We start from the raw sequence: 15,794 nt of genomic DNA, 5'->3' as shown, positions 1-15,794 counted from the left end.
CTGTCCAGGTGTCAACCCTGACCTGCGTCTTTAGGATTATTTGGAGGAACATCAGGGGCCTACCTGGTCCATTTTGACAGCGCTCTGGTAGATGGCTGGTACCAAGCACACGCCCTGCATAGGTGCTCCTGGTATTGCCTGCGGAGCAGATGAGCAGTAAACATGTCCCATGCTAGACGACTCCCCAGCGCAGCATGCTCCTCTCTAGGCAGGGTCAGGCTGTGCAAAGGGCAGCGCATTCCAGAGGGCTCCGTAACAGGGTCACACACGCTGGCTGCTGACCGTATGATCGCAGTTGGTGGAATGCAGGAGGACACAGTATAGCCCTCCCCACGGGGCACTGGGGTCAGCACTATCTCAGACGAGAGAGCTCCTTCTACTGACCCACACACCCTGCTCCCTGCAGAACAGCACCCCCTAGCACCGCACTGGGGCATTGGGGTCAGCACTAATTGCCAGGGGAGAGCCCCCTGCTGAGCCCCCCGCACAGTGCCAGATTAAAGAATTTTGGGGCCCAGTGTGCACTGTGGAAATGATGGGGAAGTGTGTGACTGAGGGGGTTGAGTCTTATCCCTAGCAGGTGGGATGACCTAGGACGGTATAGGAGAATGATCCCACCCCACAGTTACCCCACATGGTGGCTCCTGTACCATGGGGCTGGCCTGTCTCCCTGCTCTGGCCCATTGGCTCTAACCATTGCACAGCAGCGGGGGGGGGAGGGGGGGGCTTCTGTTCCCATCCTGGTCCTGGCATCATTGGCTCACCTGCCCCAAGCTGGATTGTTTGGCAGCTTTGTTCATTCCCTCCCCTCCCCACGTGTGGACAGGCACCCCCTGAGATGAGGGCCCTGAGCAAGAGCACTGAGTACACATGAGTTAAACTGGGCCTGCCCGCACCAGCACAGCACTAGTATCAAACTGGGGCATCAAGATCAGCATAGATTTGGAAGAGAGCACCCCCTACTGAGGCACCACATTGATAGTTGGAATGCAGCACCCCCAGCACCATGCTGGGGCATTGGGGTCAGCGCTGAATTAAAGGAAAGAGCATCCCCTACTGTATAGGTGTGCAGAGGGGCAGCCCATTTCAGAAAAGTGGCAACAGCAATGTCTTTTATGACAGAGGATCAGGCCGGGCGACACATCCACTCACAGCAATTTTAATTAGGGACAGGAGTGTATTATGCCCTGAACTTTTTGCCTGTGTGTGTGTGTGTGTATATGATCTTTATCTGGTATGAAAAACTCAAGTCCAATTGTCCGTCACCCTTCCCACCAAAGTGACACACAGACAACTTGGATGACGTTTAGCAAAACTTTTAATTTTCCTCCAGGCTTACTTCCTTGTGAATTCACAACACTGTGGGTGATGTAATCAGTCAATTATTTCTCCGGGAAGATGGCAACCTTGCTTTAACTCCATTGACTAAGGGAGGATTTTCCAGACAGCCTAAGTGATTTACGGGCAAGGTCAACTGGACTTGGAAGGGCTTGTCTCCATGAAGAGTTAGTTCACAGAAAACTGAGGTGTAAATCTACTTCCCACTAGCCCACTGCACACTAACTGTCTGTGTGGACACTGTTAATGTGTACTAACAGTTCCTTAGTGTGCTTTGTCTTAGTGCCCCTTGGACCCTGGCTGCCGAGACCCTGCTGCAATTTTTAGGCACCAGCCCAATCAGAGCTAGCACCTGTATGCCCTTGTGACGGTGCTGCCCGTGGGAGCCAGCTAAGATCACTCAATTAGGATGAGCTGCAAACAAAATGGGGCAGACAAACCCCAGAAGCTGGTGGTTATTTCAATACTTAGATTTACCAAACCAGCACAGAACAGCTTCTATAGTACCTCACTGGTTACTCAGAAGTTCAAACCACGCAGTTTCCTTAAAGTGCCCGCCTCAGGCCTCCATCAAGACACGCACATCAGCTATGACGGTGATTACTGAAAATCTTATCTCATCATATAAAAGAAAAGGTTCTTCCAATCCCAAAGGATCAGCCACATACCCAGGTCCAATTATAACTTAGATCTTACCCAAAATACATGCTTATGGCCAATTCTTATCAACTAAGCTAAAATTTATTAAAAAAAAGAGAGAGAAAGAGTTGGTTAAAAGATCAATATACAGACAGACTTGAATTTAATTCTTGAGACTCAGATACATAGCAGAGGTGAGTTTGTAGTTGCCAATAGTTCTTTTAGATATAGTCCATAGGTTATAGTCCAATGTCCATATTTAGGGTGACTCCAGTCAGTGGCTGGGGATCTCAGTCCTTATGGCTTAAGGTTTCCCCTTCTTGAAACCCAAAGCAGATCTGAGATGCAGAAGGATTGTGTCCCAGGGTTCTTATACATTTTCAGCAGCCTTTCGGCCTGAGAAAACAATACGCTTAATTCTCCTTCCAAACATCCTAGCAATTAGCACAGGGTAATTTATCCATTAAACAGTTCAGATACAGGTTACCACAACCTTCAAAGAGACATATAGACAATAATACTATTTTACTCAAGTATCATCACAAATGTTAATATTCCTTTTTTGATCTTTGAATTAAAGTTATAGCAATAGACAAGACTTGTTTGCTTACATCACAAGACCTGAACAAACACCTACTTTTCTACCTCTAACAATGCAGACTTGCATTTCAAAGCTCTATTCATTTATATATCTTCCTAACCAGTTTCTAAAGTTTGGCCATGGGTCAGGTTAGTCTGTGAATTGATTAAGTCTTTCTGGCCCTGTCACCTTCCAATGAGATATTAGAACATAAGAACATAAGAAAGGCCGTACCGGGTCAGACCAAAGGTCCATCTAGCCCAGTATCTGTCTACCGACAGTGGCCAATGCCAGGTGCCCCAGAGGGAGTGAACCTAACAGGCAATGATCAAGTGATCTCTCTCCTGCCATCCATCTCCATCCTCTGACGAACAGAGGCTAGGGACACCATTCTTACCCATCCTGGCTAATAGCCATTTATGGACTTAGCCACCATGAATTTATCCAGTCCCCTTTTAAACATTGTTATAGTCCTAGCCTTCACAACCTCCTCAGGTAAGGAGTTCCACAAGTTGACTGTGCGCTGCGTGAAGAAGAACTTCCTTTTATTTGTTTTAAACCTGCTGCCTATTAATTTCATTTGGTGACCCCTAGTTCTTGTATTATGGGAATAAGTAAATAACTTTTCCTTATCCACTTTCTCAACATCACTCATGATTTTATATACCTCTATCATGTCCCCCCTTAGTCTTCTCTTTTCCAAACTGAAGAGTCCTAGCCTCTTTAATCTTTCCTCGTATGGGACCCTCTCTAAACCCCTAATCATTTTAGTTGCTCTTTTCTGAACCTTTTCTAGTGCTAGAATATCTTTTTTGAGGTGAGGAGACCACATCTGTACACAGTATTCGAGATGTGGGCGTACCATGGATTTATATAAGGGCAATAATATATTCTCAGTCTTATTCTCTATCCCCTTTTTAATGATTCCTAACATCCTGTTTGCTTTTTTGACCGCCTCTGCACACTGCGTGGACATCTTTAGAGAACTATCCACGATGACGCCAAGATCTTTTTCCTGACTCGTTGTAGCTAAATTAGCCCCCATCATGTTGTATGTATAGTTGGGGTTATTTTTTCCAATGTGCATTACTTTACATTTATCCACATTAAATTTCATTTGCCATTTTGTTGCCCAATCACTTAGTTTTGTGAGATCTTTTTGAAGTTCTTCACAATCTGCTTTGGTCTTAACTATCTTGAGTAGTTTAGTATCATCTGCAAACTTTGCCACCTCACTGTTTACCCCTTTCTCCAGATCATTTATGAATAAATTGAATAGGATTGGTCCTAGGACTGACCCTTGGGGAACACCACTAGTTACCCCTCTCCATTCTGAGAATTTACCATTAATTCCTACCCTTTGTTCCCTGTCCTTTAACCAGTTCTCAATCCATGAAAGGACCTTCCCTTTTATCCCATGACAGCTTAATTTACGTAAGAGCCTTTGGTGAGGGACCTTGTCAAAGGCTTTCTGGAAATCTAAGTACACTATGTCCACCGGATCCCCCTTGTCGACATGTTTGTTGACCCCTTCAAAGAACTCTAATAGATTAGTAAGACACGATTTCCCTTTACAGAAACCATGTTGACTATTGCTCAAGAGTTTATGTTTTTCTATGTGTCTGACAATTTTATTCTTTACTATTGTTTCAACTAATTTGCCCGGTACCGACGTTAGACTTACCGGTCTGTAATTGCCGGGATCACCCCTAGAGCCCTTTTTAAATATTGGCGTTACATTAGCTAACTTCCAGTCATTGGGTACCGAAGCCGATTTAAAGGACAGGTTACAAACCTTAGTTAATAGTTCCGCAACTTCACATTTGAGTTCTTTCAGAACTCTTGGGTGAATGCCATCTGGTCCCGGTGACTTGTTAATGTTGAGTTTATCAATTAATTCCAAAACCTCCTCTAGTGATACTTCAATCTGTGACAGTTCCTCAGATTTGTCACCTACAAAAGCCAGCTCAGGTTTGGGAATCTCCCTAACATCCTCAGCCGTGAAGACTGAAGCAAAGAATCCATTTAGTTTCTCCGCAATGACTTTATCATCTTTAAGTGCTCCTTTTGTATTTTCATCGTCAAGGGGCCCCACTGGTTGTTTAGCAGGCTTCCTGCTTCTGATGTACTTAAAAAACATTTTGTTATTACCTTTGGAGTTTTTGGCTAGCCGTTCTTCAAACTCCTCTTTGGCTTTTCTTATTACACTCTTGCACTTAAGTTGGCAGTGTTTGTGCTCCTTTCTATTTGCCTCACTAGGATTTGACTTCCACTTTTTAAAGGAAGTCTTTTTATCTCTCACTGCTTCTTTTACATGGTTGTTAAGCCACGGTGGCTCTTTTTTAGTTCTTTTACTGTTTTTCTTAATTTGGGGTATACATTGAAGTTGGGCCTCTATTATGGTGTCTTTAAAAAGGGCCCACGCAACTTGCAGGGATTTCACTTTAGTCACTGTACCTTTTAACTTTTGTCTAACTAACCCCCTCATTTTTGTATAGTTCCCCCTTTTGAAATTAAAGGCCACAGTATTGGGCAGTTGAGGTGTTCTTCCCACCACAGGGATGTTGAACGCTATTGTATTATGGTCACTATTTCCAAGCAGTCCTGCTATAGTTACCTCTTGGACCAGCTCCTGCGCTCCACTCAGGATTAAATCTAGAGTCGCCTCTCCCCTTGTGGGTTCCCGTACCAGCTGCTCCATGAAGCAGTCATTTAAAGTATCGAGAAATTTTATCTCTGCATTTCGTCCTGAAGTGAAATGTTCCCAGTCAATATGGGGATAATTGAAATCCCCCACTATTATTGGGTTCTTAATTTTGATAGCCTCTCTAATTTCCCTTAGCATTTCATCATCACTATTACTGTCCTGGTCAGGTGGTCGATAATAGATCCCTAATGTTATATTTTTACTAGAGCATGAAATTTCTATCCATAGAGACTATGGAACCTGTGGATTCGCTTAAAATTTTTACTTCATTTGAATCTACACTTTCTTTAACATATAGTGCCACTCCTCCCCCCGCACGGCCTGTTCTGTCCTTCCGATATATTTTGTACCCCGGAATGATTGTGTCCCATTGATTGCTCTCAGTCAGGGGCGGCTCCAGGCACCAGCCTACCAAGCAGGTGCTTGGGGCGGCGCCTTGGGAGGGGGTGGCGGGCGGGCCGCGCCGTTCGCGGGGAGGGGGGCTCGGGCCGGGCCGCTCGGGAGGGGGACGGGGGCTCGGGCCGGGTCGGGCCGCGCCGCTCGGGAGGGGGGCAGGGGCTAGGGCCGCTCGGGGGGGAGGGGGGACGGGGTCTCGGGCCGCTCGGGAGGGGGGCGGGGACTAAGGCCGCTCGGGGGCTCGGGCCGGGCCAGGCCGCGCCGCTCGGGAGGGGGGTGGGGGTTAGGGCGGCGCTCCGCAGGTTAGGGCCGCTCGGGGGGGGGAGGGGTCTCGGGCCGCTCGGGAGGGGGGCGGGGGCTAGGGCGGTGCTCCGCGGGTTAGGGCCGCTCGGGGGGGGGGACGGGGACGGGGTCTCGGGCCGCTCGGGAGGGGGGCGGGGGCTAGGGCCGCTCGGGGGAGGGAGGGAGGACGGGGTCTCGGGAGGGGGCGGGGGCTAGGGCCAGGCCGCGCCGCTCGGGAGGTGGGGGCTCGGGCCGCAGGCCGGGGCTCGGGGCTCAGGCCGCGCCGCTGGGGGGGGGCGGGGGCTCGGGCCGCGCTGCTCGGGAGGGGGGCAGGGGCTAGGGCGCCGCTCCGCTCCGCGCCGCTTGGGGGGGGGCGGGGGCTCGGGCTGCACTCCGCGCCGCTGGGGGGGGGGGTGGCGCTTTTCTTTTCTGCCTGGGGCGGCAGAAATCCTAGAGCCGGCCCTGCTCTCAGTCCACCAGGTTTCTGTGATGCCTATTATATCTATATCCTCCTTTATCACAAGGCACTCCAGTTCACCCATCTTATTATTTAGACTTCTGGCATTTGTGTACAAGCACTTTAAAAACTTGTCCCTGTTTATTAGCCTGCCTTTTTCTGATGTGCCAGATTCTTTTTTATGTGACTGTTTATCATCTGACCCTGCCCTTACATTATACTTTTCAGTCCTCTGCTCCTGAATATAACCTGGAGATTCTCTATCATCAGACTCTCCCCTTGTTTTGCTGGTGCCTAGAGCCGCCCCTGTTTACCTCTAAACAGGTGAACTTGGAGCAGCAGTTGAGCTACAGGGCTGGACACCATGGCTGACTCATAAACCTCTTACAAGAACCGGCCACGAAAGGGGGCGATAGACCCACACTGCAGGTTACATTATTCAGCACAGACCACACTGGTCATTAAATTGCTGCTGTATCACAATGCAAACCAAGGCTGCGGGGGGGGGGGGGGGGAGACAATATGCCCCAGGCCCTGGGCCCCACAGGGGTCCCCACGAGAATATAGTATTCTATAGTATTGCAACTTTTTTTTTATGGAAGGGCCCCTGAAATTGCTTTGCCCCCGGCCCCCTGAATCCTCTGGGCGGCCCTGATGCAAACTCTGCCACCCATAGGTCATTTTACCCTTGGGGGGTGGGAGGGGCAGTTGGAAGGTGTCTGAGAGTAGGGATGGGGTATAGATCTAATTGCCTCCAGATCACTGTTACGAATCGCAGTCCCAGGGAGTTGCAATAACAGAGGAAACCCATGATCTGCCTGTTACAGGTTATTTGTGTTATCATAGTGACCAGCAGCCCCAGTCGGGGACGGACACCACAGCGCTAGGTGCTGTAGAGAGACAGACTAAACACACAGTCCCTGCCCTAAAGAGCTCGCAATCCCAAGCCACGTCTACACTCTGGGTGCTCTAGCAGCATAGTTATGGTGCCATAGCTATGCTGGCATAACTCCACGGTGTAGAGGCCGACTACTGCCACCGAAGGGGTTTTCCCATTGGGGTAGGGTCCCCACGTCCCTGAGCGACGGTTGCTAGGTCAACAGAAGCGTTCTTCCGTCTACACCTGGGGTTGGGTCGGCCCAGCTACGGCGCTCGGGGGGGCGGATTTATCACCCCCTTAGTGCTGTAGCTATGAAGGGCACAGCAGGCCCAAGTATAAGAGAGGCGAGAACAGACGGACACAGACAGACGGGGCAGTACAAGGAAAGGGTGAGGCAAACCCAGCCTGGTCAGCATGATAGGTGGGTGCTATCCCATGGCCAGAACCAGATGTGTCAGAGGAGGGTGTAGGAAATGCCCTTCCCTATCGGAGGTTGTGACTGGGGGGGGGACATGTAGCTTTATAGGGGACAGTGGGGGGTGCTCTTCTCTTTAGGGGCAGTGTGTAGGGTTCCCATCTTTCTATAAGGGCCAGTGGAAGAAATGCCCTTCTTTATTGGAGACGGTGTATGTGTGTGGGGATTCCCGTCTCTCTATAGGAGCCAATGGGGAAATTCCCATCGATTTAGGGACAGCGTGTGGGGTCCCTGTCTCTTTATAAGGGGTAGTGTGTGGGGGTCCCATCTCTCTACAGGGCATGGTGGGGGAATGCCCTTCTCTAGAGGGGCCGTGGGGGGAGTTCCCCACTCTCTATAAGAGTCAGTGTGGGGGTGTCCCGTCTCTCTATGGGTGCCAGTGAGGGAATGACCTTCTCTATAGGGGCTGTGGGGGGTGTTCACCTGTCTCTATAGGAGTCAGTGTGTGGGATTCCCCTCTCTCTATAGGTGCCAGTGGGGGAATGCCCTTCGCTATGGGCAGCGTGGGGTGTCCCCAGGCCGCGGCTGGGCGGGGTCCCTGTCCCTTTAAGGAGCAGGGGGCGGGGGCTGCCCGGTGAATCTAGAACTGTAGCTGTTTCTGTCCTGTTCTGTTTCTGTTACACCGGCCCAACGGCAGGAGGCAGCGCCGCGCTGGGATGTTGTGAGCCCGGAGCAGGGGGATCCGGGCCCGGCCGCGCTCCGACCGCAGCGGGGGGAGCGGGCGCCGCCAGCATGGACTGGGGCACCGAGCTGTGGGTGAGTGGGCCAGCCCCCCAACTCCCCCTTCCTACCCCGGCCAGCCCCCCAACTCCCTCTCCCTCCCCCCGGGGCCAGCCCCCCAACTCCCCCCTTCTTCTTCCCCATGGCCAGCCCCCCAACTCCCCCTTCCTACCCCGGCCAGCCCCCAAACTCCCTCTCCCTCCCCCCGGGGCCAGCCCCCCAACTCCCCCCTTCTTCCTCCCCATGGCCAGCCCCCCAACTCCCCCTTCCTACCCCGGCCAGCCCCCCAACTCCCCCCTTCTTCTTCCCCATGGCCAGCCCCCCAACTCCCCCTTCCTACCCCGGCCAGCCCCCCAACTCCCTCTCCCTCCCCCTGGGGCCAGCCCCCCAACTCCCCCCTTCTTCTTCCCCATGGCCAGCCCCCCAACTCCCCCTTCCTACCCCGGCCAGCCCCCCAACTCCCTCTCCCTCCCCCTGGGGCCAGCCCCCCAACTCCCCCTTCCTACCCCGGCCAGCCCCCCAACTCCCCCCTTCTTCTTCCCCCAGGCCAGCCCCCCAACTCCCCCTTCCTACCCCGGCCAGCCCCCCAACTCCCTCTCCCTCCCCCTGGGGCCAGCCCCCCAACTCCCCCCTTCTTCTTCCCCATGGCCAGCCCCCCAACTCCCCCTTCCTACCCTGGCCAGCCCCCCAACTCCCCCCTTCTTCTTCCCCATGGCCAGCCCCCCAACTCCCCCTTCCTACCCCGGCCAGCCCCCCAACTCCCTCTCCCTCCCCCCCGGGGCCAGCCCCCCAACTCCCCCCTTCTTCCTCCCCATGGCCAGCCCCCCAACTCCCCCTTCCTACCCCGGCCAGCCCCCCAACTCCCTCCCGTTCTTCCTTCCCATGGCCAGCCCCCCAACTCCCCCTTCCTACCCCGGCCAGCCCCCCAACTCCCTCCCCTTCTTCCTCCCCATGGCCAGCCCCCAACTCCCCTGGCCAGCCCCCCAACTCCCCTCTTCTTCTTCCCCATGGCCAGCCCCCCAACTCCCCCTTCCTACCCCGGCCAGCCCCCCAACTCCCTCTCCCTCCCCCTGGGGCCAGCCCCCCAACTCCCCCCTTCTTCTTCCCCATGGCCAGCCCCCCAACTCCCCCTTCCTACCCCGGCCAGCCCCCCAACTCCCTCCCCCTTCCTACCCCGGCCAGCCCCCCAACTCCCCCCTTCTTCTTCCCCATGGCCAGCCCCCCAACTCCCCCTTCCTACCCCGGCCAGCCCCCAACTCCCCCCCCCTCCTTCTTCCCCTGGCCAGCCCCCCAACTCCCCCTTCCTACCCTGGCCAGCCCCCCAACTCCCCCCTTCTTCTTCCATGGCCCCAACTCCAACTCCCTCTCCCTCCCCCCGGGGCCAGCCCCCCAACTCCCCCCTTCTTCCTCCCCATGGCCAGCCCCCCAACTCCCCCTTCCTACCCCGGCCAGCCCCCCAACTCCCTCCCGTTCTTCCTCCCCATGGCCAGCCCCCCAACTCCCCCGGCCTACCCCCGGCCAGCCCCCAACTCCCTCCCCTTCTTCCTCCCCATGGCCAGCCCCCAACTCCCCCTTCCTACCCCGGCCAGCCCCCCAACTCCCTCCCCTTCTTCCTCCCCATGGCCAGCCCCCCAACTCCCCCTTCCTACCCCGGCCAGCCCCCCAACTCCCTCCCCTTCTTCCTCCCCATGGCCAGCCCCCCAACTCCCCCTTCCTGTCACGGCCAGCCCCCCAACTCCCTCCCCTTCTTCCTCCCCATGGCCAGCCCCCCAAATCCCCCTTCCTGTCACGGCCAGCCCCCCAACTCCCCCTTCCTATCCTGGCCAGCCCCCCAACTCCCTCCCCTTCTTCCTCCCCATGGCCAGCCCCACAAATCCCCCTTCCTGTCACGGCCAGCCCCCCAACTCCCTCCCCTTCTTCCTCCCCATGGCCAGCCCCCCAACTCCCCCTTCCTATCCCGGCCAGCCCCCCAACTCCCTCCCCTTCTTCCTCCCCATGGCCAGCCCCCCAACTCCCCCTTCCTACCCCGGCCAGCCCCCCAACTCCCTCCTTCCTCCCCATGGCCAGCCCCCCAACTCCCTCTCCCTCCCCTCCCCCCGGGGCCAGCCCCCCAACCCTCCCTTCCTACCCCGGCCAGCCCCCCAGCTCCCCCTCCCTTCCCCCGGGGCCAGCCCCCCAACTCCCCCTTCCTACCCCGGCCAGCCCCCCAACTCCCTCCCCTTCTTCCTCCCCATGGCCAGCCCCCCAACTCCCCCTTCCTACCCCGGCCAGCCCCCCAACTCCCTCCCCTTCTTCCTCCCCATGGCCAGCCCCCAACTCCCCCTTCCTACCCCGGCCAGCCCCCCAACTCCCTCCCCTTCTTCCTCCCCATGGCCAGCCCCCCAAATCCCCCTTCCTGTCATTGCCAGCCCCCCCCCCCCCTCCCTTCCCCCGGGGCCAGCCCCCCAGCTCCCCCTCCTTCCCCCCGGGGCCAGCCCCCCAACTCCCCCTTCCTACCCCGGCCAGCCCCCCAACTCCCTCCCCTTCTTCCTCCCCATGGCCAGCCCCCCAACTCCCCCTTCCTACCCCGGCCAGCCCCCCAACTCCCTCCCCTTCTTCCTCCCCATGGCCAGCCCCCAACTCCCCCTTCCTACCCCGGCCAGCCCCCCAACTCCCTCCCCTTCTTCCTCCCCATGGCCAGCCCCCCAACTCCCCCTTCCTACCCCGGCCAGCCCCCCAACTCCCTCCCCTTCTTCCTCCCCTTGGCCAGCCCCCAACTCCCCCTTCCTACCCCGGCCAGCCCCCCAACTCCCTCCCCTTCTTCCTCCCCATGGCCAGCCCCCCAAATCCCCCTTCCTGTCACGGCCAGCCCCCCAACTCCCCCTTCCTATCCCGGCCAGCCCCCCAACTCCCTCCCCTTCTTCCTCCCCATGGCCAGCCCCCCAACTCCCCCTTCCTACCCCGGCCAGCCCCCCAACTCCCTCCTTCCTCCCCATGGCCAGCCCCCAACTCCCTCTCCCTCTCCTCCCCCCGGGGCCAGCCCCCCAACCCCCCCTTCCCCCGGGGCCAGCCCCCCAGCTCCCCCTCCCTTCCCCTAGGGCCAGCCCCCCAGCTCCCCCTTCCTGTCCCGGCCAGCCCCCCAACTCCCTCCCCTTCTTCCTCCCCATGGCCAGCCCCCCAACTCCCCCTTCCTCCCCGGCCAGCCCCCCAACTCCCTCCTTCTTCCTCCCCATGGCCAGCCCCCCAACTCCCTCTCCTCCCTCCCCCCCCCGGGCCAGCCCCCCAACTCCCCCTTCCTCCCCATGGCCAGCCCCCCACCTCCCTCCCCTTCTTCCTCCCCATGGCCAGCCCCCCAACTCCCCCCTTCCTACCCCGGCCAGCCCCCCAACTCCCTCCTTCTTCCTCCCCATGGCCAGCCCCCCAACTCCCTCTCCCTCCCCTCCCTTCCCCCCCGGGGCCAGCCCCCCAGCTCCCCCTCCCTTCCCCCCCATGGCCAGCCCCCCAGCTCCCCCTCCGTCCCCCCCCCGGGGCCAGCCCCCCTTCCTTCCCTGGCCAGCCCCCCAACTTCCTCCCCTTCCCCCCCGGGGCCAGCCCCCCAACTCCTTGCCCTCCCCTTCCCCCCGGCTGGCTTCCTCCACTTCCCCCTTCTCCTATGGCTGGGCTCCCCTCGCCTCAATTCCCTCCCTCTCTCCTGCTTCCTTAGGGCTGGGCTCCTTTCCCCCTGATCTCCTGGGTGCCCCCCCCCCCGTTTTATGGTAGGGCTGCTAGCCAGGACTCCTGGGTTCTTTTCCTGACTCTGCCACTTGGCTTGGGGAAGGCAAGTCCTTTAACCTCTTTTTGCCTCAGTTTCCCTGTCTCTAATATGTGGCTAATACCTTGGGGAGGAGAGAGAGGGATGGTGAGCGCGTAGGAAGGATGCTGTATTGTTTCCAGCTGTGCCGGTGACACCTCCCACCTCTCTTTTTCCCCCTCTTCTCCCCCAGGACCAGTTTGACAATGTAGAGCGTCACACCCAGTGGGGGCTGGATCTGATGGAGAAGTACGTGAAGTTTGTGAAGGAGCGGACAGAGATCGAGCAGGCCTACGCCAAGCAGCTCAGGTAGGAGGGCAGGGGCCAAAGGCCAGAACGGCTGCTTACGGCACAGGATTCCTGGGTCTCGTTCCCTTTGTTTGGAGGGGAATGGGGTCTAGTCGTTAGAGCGGGGAGCTGGGTCCCAGGAATCATGGGTTCTGTTCCCAGCTGTGGGAGAGGAGTGGGGTCAGATTGAATCTTAAACAGTCATCTGATTTTGTTAGGCAAACCCGGCTGCCCGACTTGTGGTCCAGGGAAGCTGAGTAAGTAGCCTCCTGTGGTTACCCTGCATTAGTCAGTTTCAAGCAGACACGCCCTTAACTAATTGCCCTATCTATTTTAGGTACAGTAACTCCTCACTTTAAGTTGTCCTGGTTAACGTTGTTATGTTGCTGATCACTTAGGGAACCTGCTCCTTTTAAGTTGTGCAATTCTCCACTCTTACGTTGTTTGGCTGCCTCCCTGCGCCCCCCACCCCCCCACCCCACAGCGCAGACCCCGCAGATCAGCGCCTTCCCCCTCCTCCGCCTCCTGCCTCTGGCAATCAGCTGACTTGCCGCGTTTTAGGGGCAGGAGGGAGGGGGAAGGAGTGAGGACTCAGGCATGCAGGCTCCCCGTCCCTCCTGCCCGGGGCAATCAGGTGGCTTGTGGCATTTAGAAGGGAGGGGGGAAGGGAGGGAGGAGAAGCGAGGATGCAGCGTGGGAAGTAAAGGGGGAGGAGGTCGGGGGGAGAGGAGGCAGTTAAGGGTGGGGGTTCGGGAGAAGGGGGGAAGTGGGAGGGCTGAGAGTTGAGCCTCCTCACCCTTGGTGCTCGCAGAGTAGAGGAAGCTGCCGCTGCTGCGCAAGGTGCTTCTCCTAACCTACAGCACCTTCAGCCTCCTTGCCTGCCTCATCGTCTCCAGTGCCAGTGGGCTGTGCCTATGTAGGGTACGGTAGGGCCACCTCCCAACTATAGAACAGTACCTGTATTAAACTGCATGGTTAAAATGTATATAACACCTTTTGTCTGGCAAAAAAATTTTTCCCTGGAACTTAATATTAATTCTTATGGGGAAATTGGATTTGCTTAACATTATTTCACTTAAAGTCGCATTTTTCAGGAACATAACTACAGGGTTAAGTGAGGAGTTACTGTACCTATCAGGCCCCCATTACTGTACTTTCTGAGAGCCTCACAATAGCAAATGTATTCTCACTATGGGAAGCAGGGCAGCATTATTATCCTCATTTAACAGATGGGGAAACTGAGGCACAGACAGCCTACGGTCCAGGTCCTCAATGGTATTGAGGCACCTAACTCCCACTGACTGGCCTTAGGTGACCTCTCCAAAGTACTAAAAGGAAGTATCTCGAGATGCTGGGAATTGAATCCAGGTTCGCGTCGTAGTCTAACCCTGGACCACCATTCCTCACAGGGGCTACCCAACTATTTCACCAGAACAGATCATACTGTCAGTGCAATTTCATGGTCCTGCATCCAGCCACAGTTGTTCCTAAATCACTTAGGTTTCAACTGGGTGGAAATGTCATTAATTAGGGTAAAAACTGCACCTAAAAATGAGTTTCACCAACAAAGATGCAGCTCACAGAGGCTGAAAGTTCCATCCTCATGCTGTATCTGGAGCATTGCATGCTGGGATCTGTAGTCCCTCCGTACTCCATGGGCTGGACCTATGAGACGGGAGGCAACCCACTGTTTCTCTGCAAATCAGATGTGACCCTTAGGCCTGGGTGGAGTGTGAGCCGCCTGTTTCGGAAAGCTAGACCCCGACACCACCTCTCCTCCGCCCTTTCCTCCCACCGGAGGTCCAACACGACCCCTGTGGCTGCCAGCCCCCTGCCCCAGGCCCCTTCGGCCAGCTAACCTGAGCACCCCCAGCTCTGAAGCATTGGGTGCTGCAGCCCCAGCATCCCCAGCCCCAAAGCACCAGGTGCTGTGGCCCCAGTGCCACCAGCCCAGGAGCACCATATGCTGTGGCCCCAGTGCCTCAAGCGCCGCCAGCCCCAGAGCTGGGGGGCCCCAGCACCGGGGGCACCCAGCCACTTCAAGTCCCGAGCTGCAGGCCAGCCCGTGCTAGCCCCAGCCCCCTTGGGGAAGAGGAGCAGCCTGCATGGGCTGTGGCCGGGGGAAGCGGTGGGAAGCAGGACGGGGTTCAGGACGGAGAATGAGTGGGGCCACACCTGGCTGTTTGAGGAGACTCAGCATCCCCTGGCCTGCCATACCCGCTGCCCATGCCCTTAGGCAAACCCGGCTGCCCTTGAGGAACTGAGCAAACAAATTGAACACATTTTGTGCTTCATTGCTCACCCTCCTGCCTGTCCATCCCAGGCTATCCTACATCATTGGCAAGGACACCTGGATCGAGAAGTGGCCCAACAAGGACGAATGCCGGAAGCCGGATTTCCAGAACCTCTGCCAGAATTTCCTTGAGTTCTCTGAAGCCTTGGCCATGTTTGGCTGCCCAACCTAAACTTGGACCCAGCTTTCCCAGCAGCCCCAAGGGGACAGTTTGAGCTGAGATGGAGCATAACCCTCAGGTGGAGACAGCTCCACTCAGAGTCCCAATGCTGCTGACACTCGCCGCTAGCCCTGTCCTCTTTGGGAGTTTCGCTCTTTTCTTCTTATTGTTTCTCTCTATATAAATGGCTGAATTCTTACCCTGCCCTGCTGTGTGACTTTTTTACATAGTCTGCAGTAGAGCTTTATAAGTAACCAGCTACTAGGATCATGAGTGCACAAGAAACACCTTAAATTAGATGGACAAGCATGAATGGATGGCTAGATACGCATGGATGGATATTTGGGAGAGAGTCTTCTGTACCTATCTGTGCCTAAGGTGACCACACATCCCTTTTTGGCCGGGACAGTCCCTTTTTTCAGACCTGTCTTGGCTGTCCCAACTTTTTGTAAAAAACGTGAGGTGTTGAGGAATGTACAAGGAGGGGGGACAGGCGATGTCAGCCCTGCACGGGGGGAAGGCAGGACTTGTACAGGGGGCAGGCAGGGCTCAGGCCCTCTCCCAAATACAATAGTCTGCTGTCAGTGGGAGTCCTGCTATTGACTTCAAGGGGAGAAGGCTTAATCTTAGTCCCAGACTGCCAAAGGGACTTAGGCACCTAACGCTATTGAAATCAATGGGAATTAGGCACCTAAATGCCTGTGAGAATCAATGCATTTACTGTTGTAACTTTGGAAGCACTAGCTTGTGAGGTGGCAATGAGAAGTTGCACAAATTGGCAGATCTTGGAAGCTTGAAATAATTTGATTC

The 15,794-nt window shown here is 56.0% G+C and overlaps 1 protein-coding gene across 1 annotated transcript in view; it reads left to right on the top strand.

Moving 5' to 3' along the window:
* The window catches only part of LOC123353778 (complement C3-like), a 77,126-nt gene extending 61,943 nt beyond the window's left edge, over positions 1–15,183 (top strand). Inside the window, exons 31-33 of the mRNA XM_044995187.1 lie at positions 8,223–8,510; positions 12,437–12,552; positions 14,855–15,183. Coding sequence (XP_044851122.1) covers positions 8,223–8,510; positions 12,437–12,552; positions 14,855–14,996 — 546 coding nt within the window. The 3' untranslated portion in view covers positions 14,997–15,183. The remainder of the gene's footprint in view (positions 1–8,222; positions 8,511–12,436; positions 12,553–14,854) is intronic.
* The last annotated feature ends 611 nt before the right edge of the window (positions 15,184–15,794 follow it).

The sequence above is a fragment of the Mauremys mutica genome, chromosome 20 (genome assembly GCF_020497125.1).
Source record: "Mauremys mutica isolate MM-2020 ecotype Southern chromosome 20, ASM2049712v1, whole genome shotgun sequence".
In the NCBI taxonomy this organism is placed as follows: Eukaryota; Metazoa; Chordata; order Testudines; family Geoemydidae; genus Mauremys; species Mauremys mutica.
This window is presented reverse-complemented; position numbering and strand designations above follow the sequence as displayed.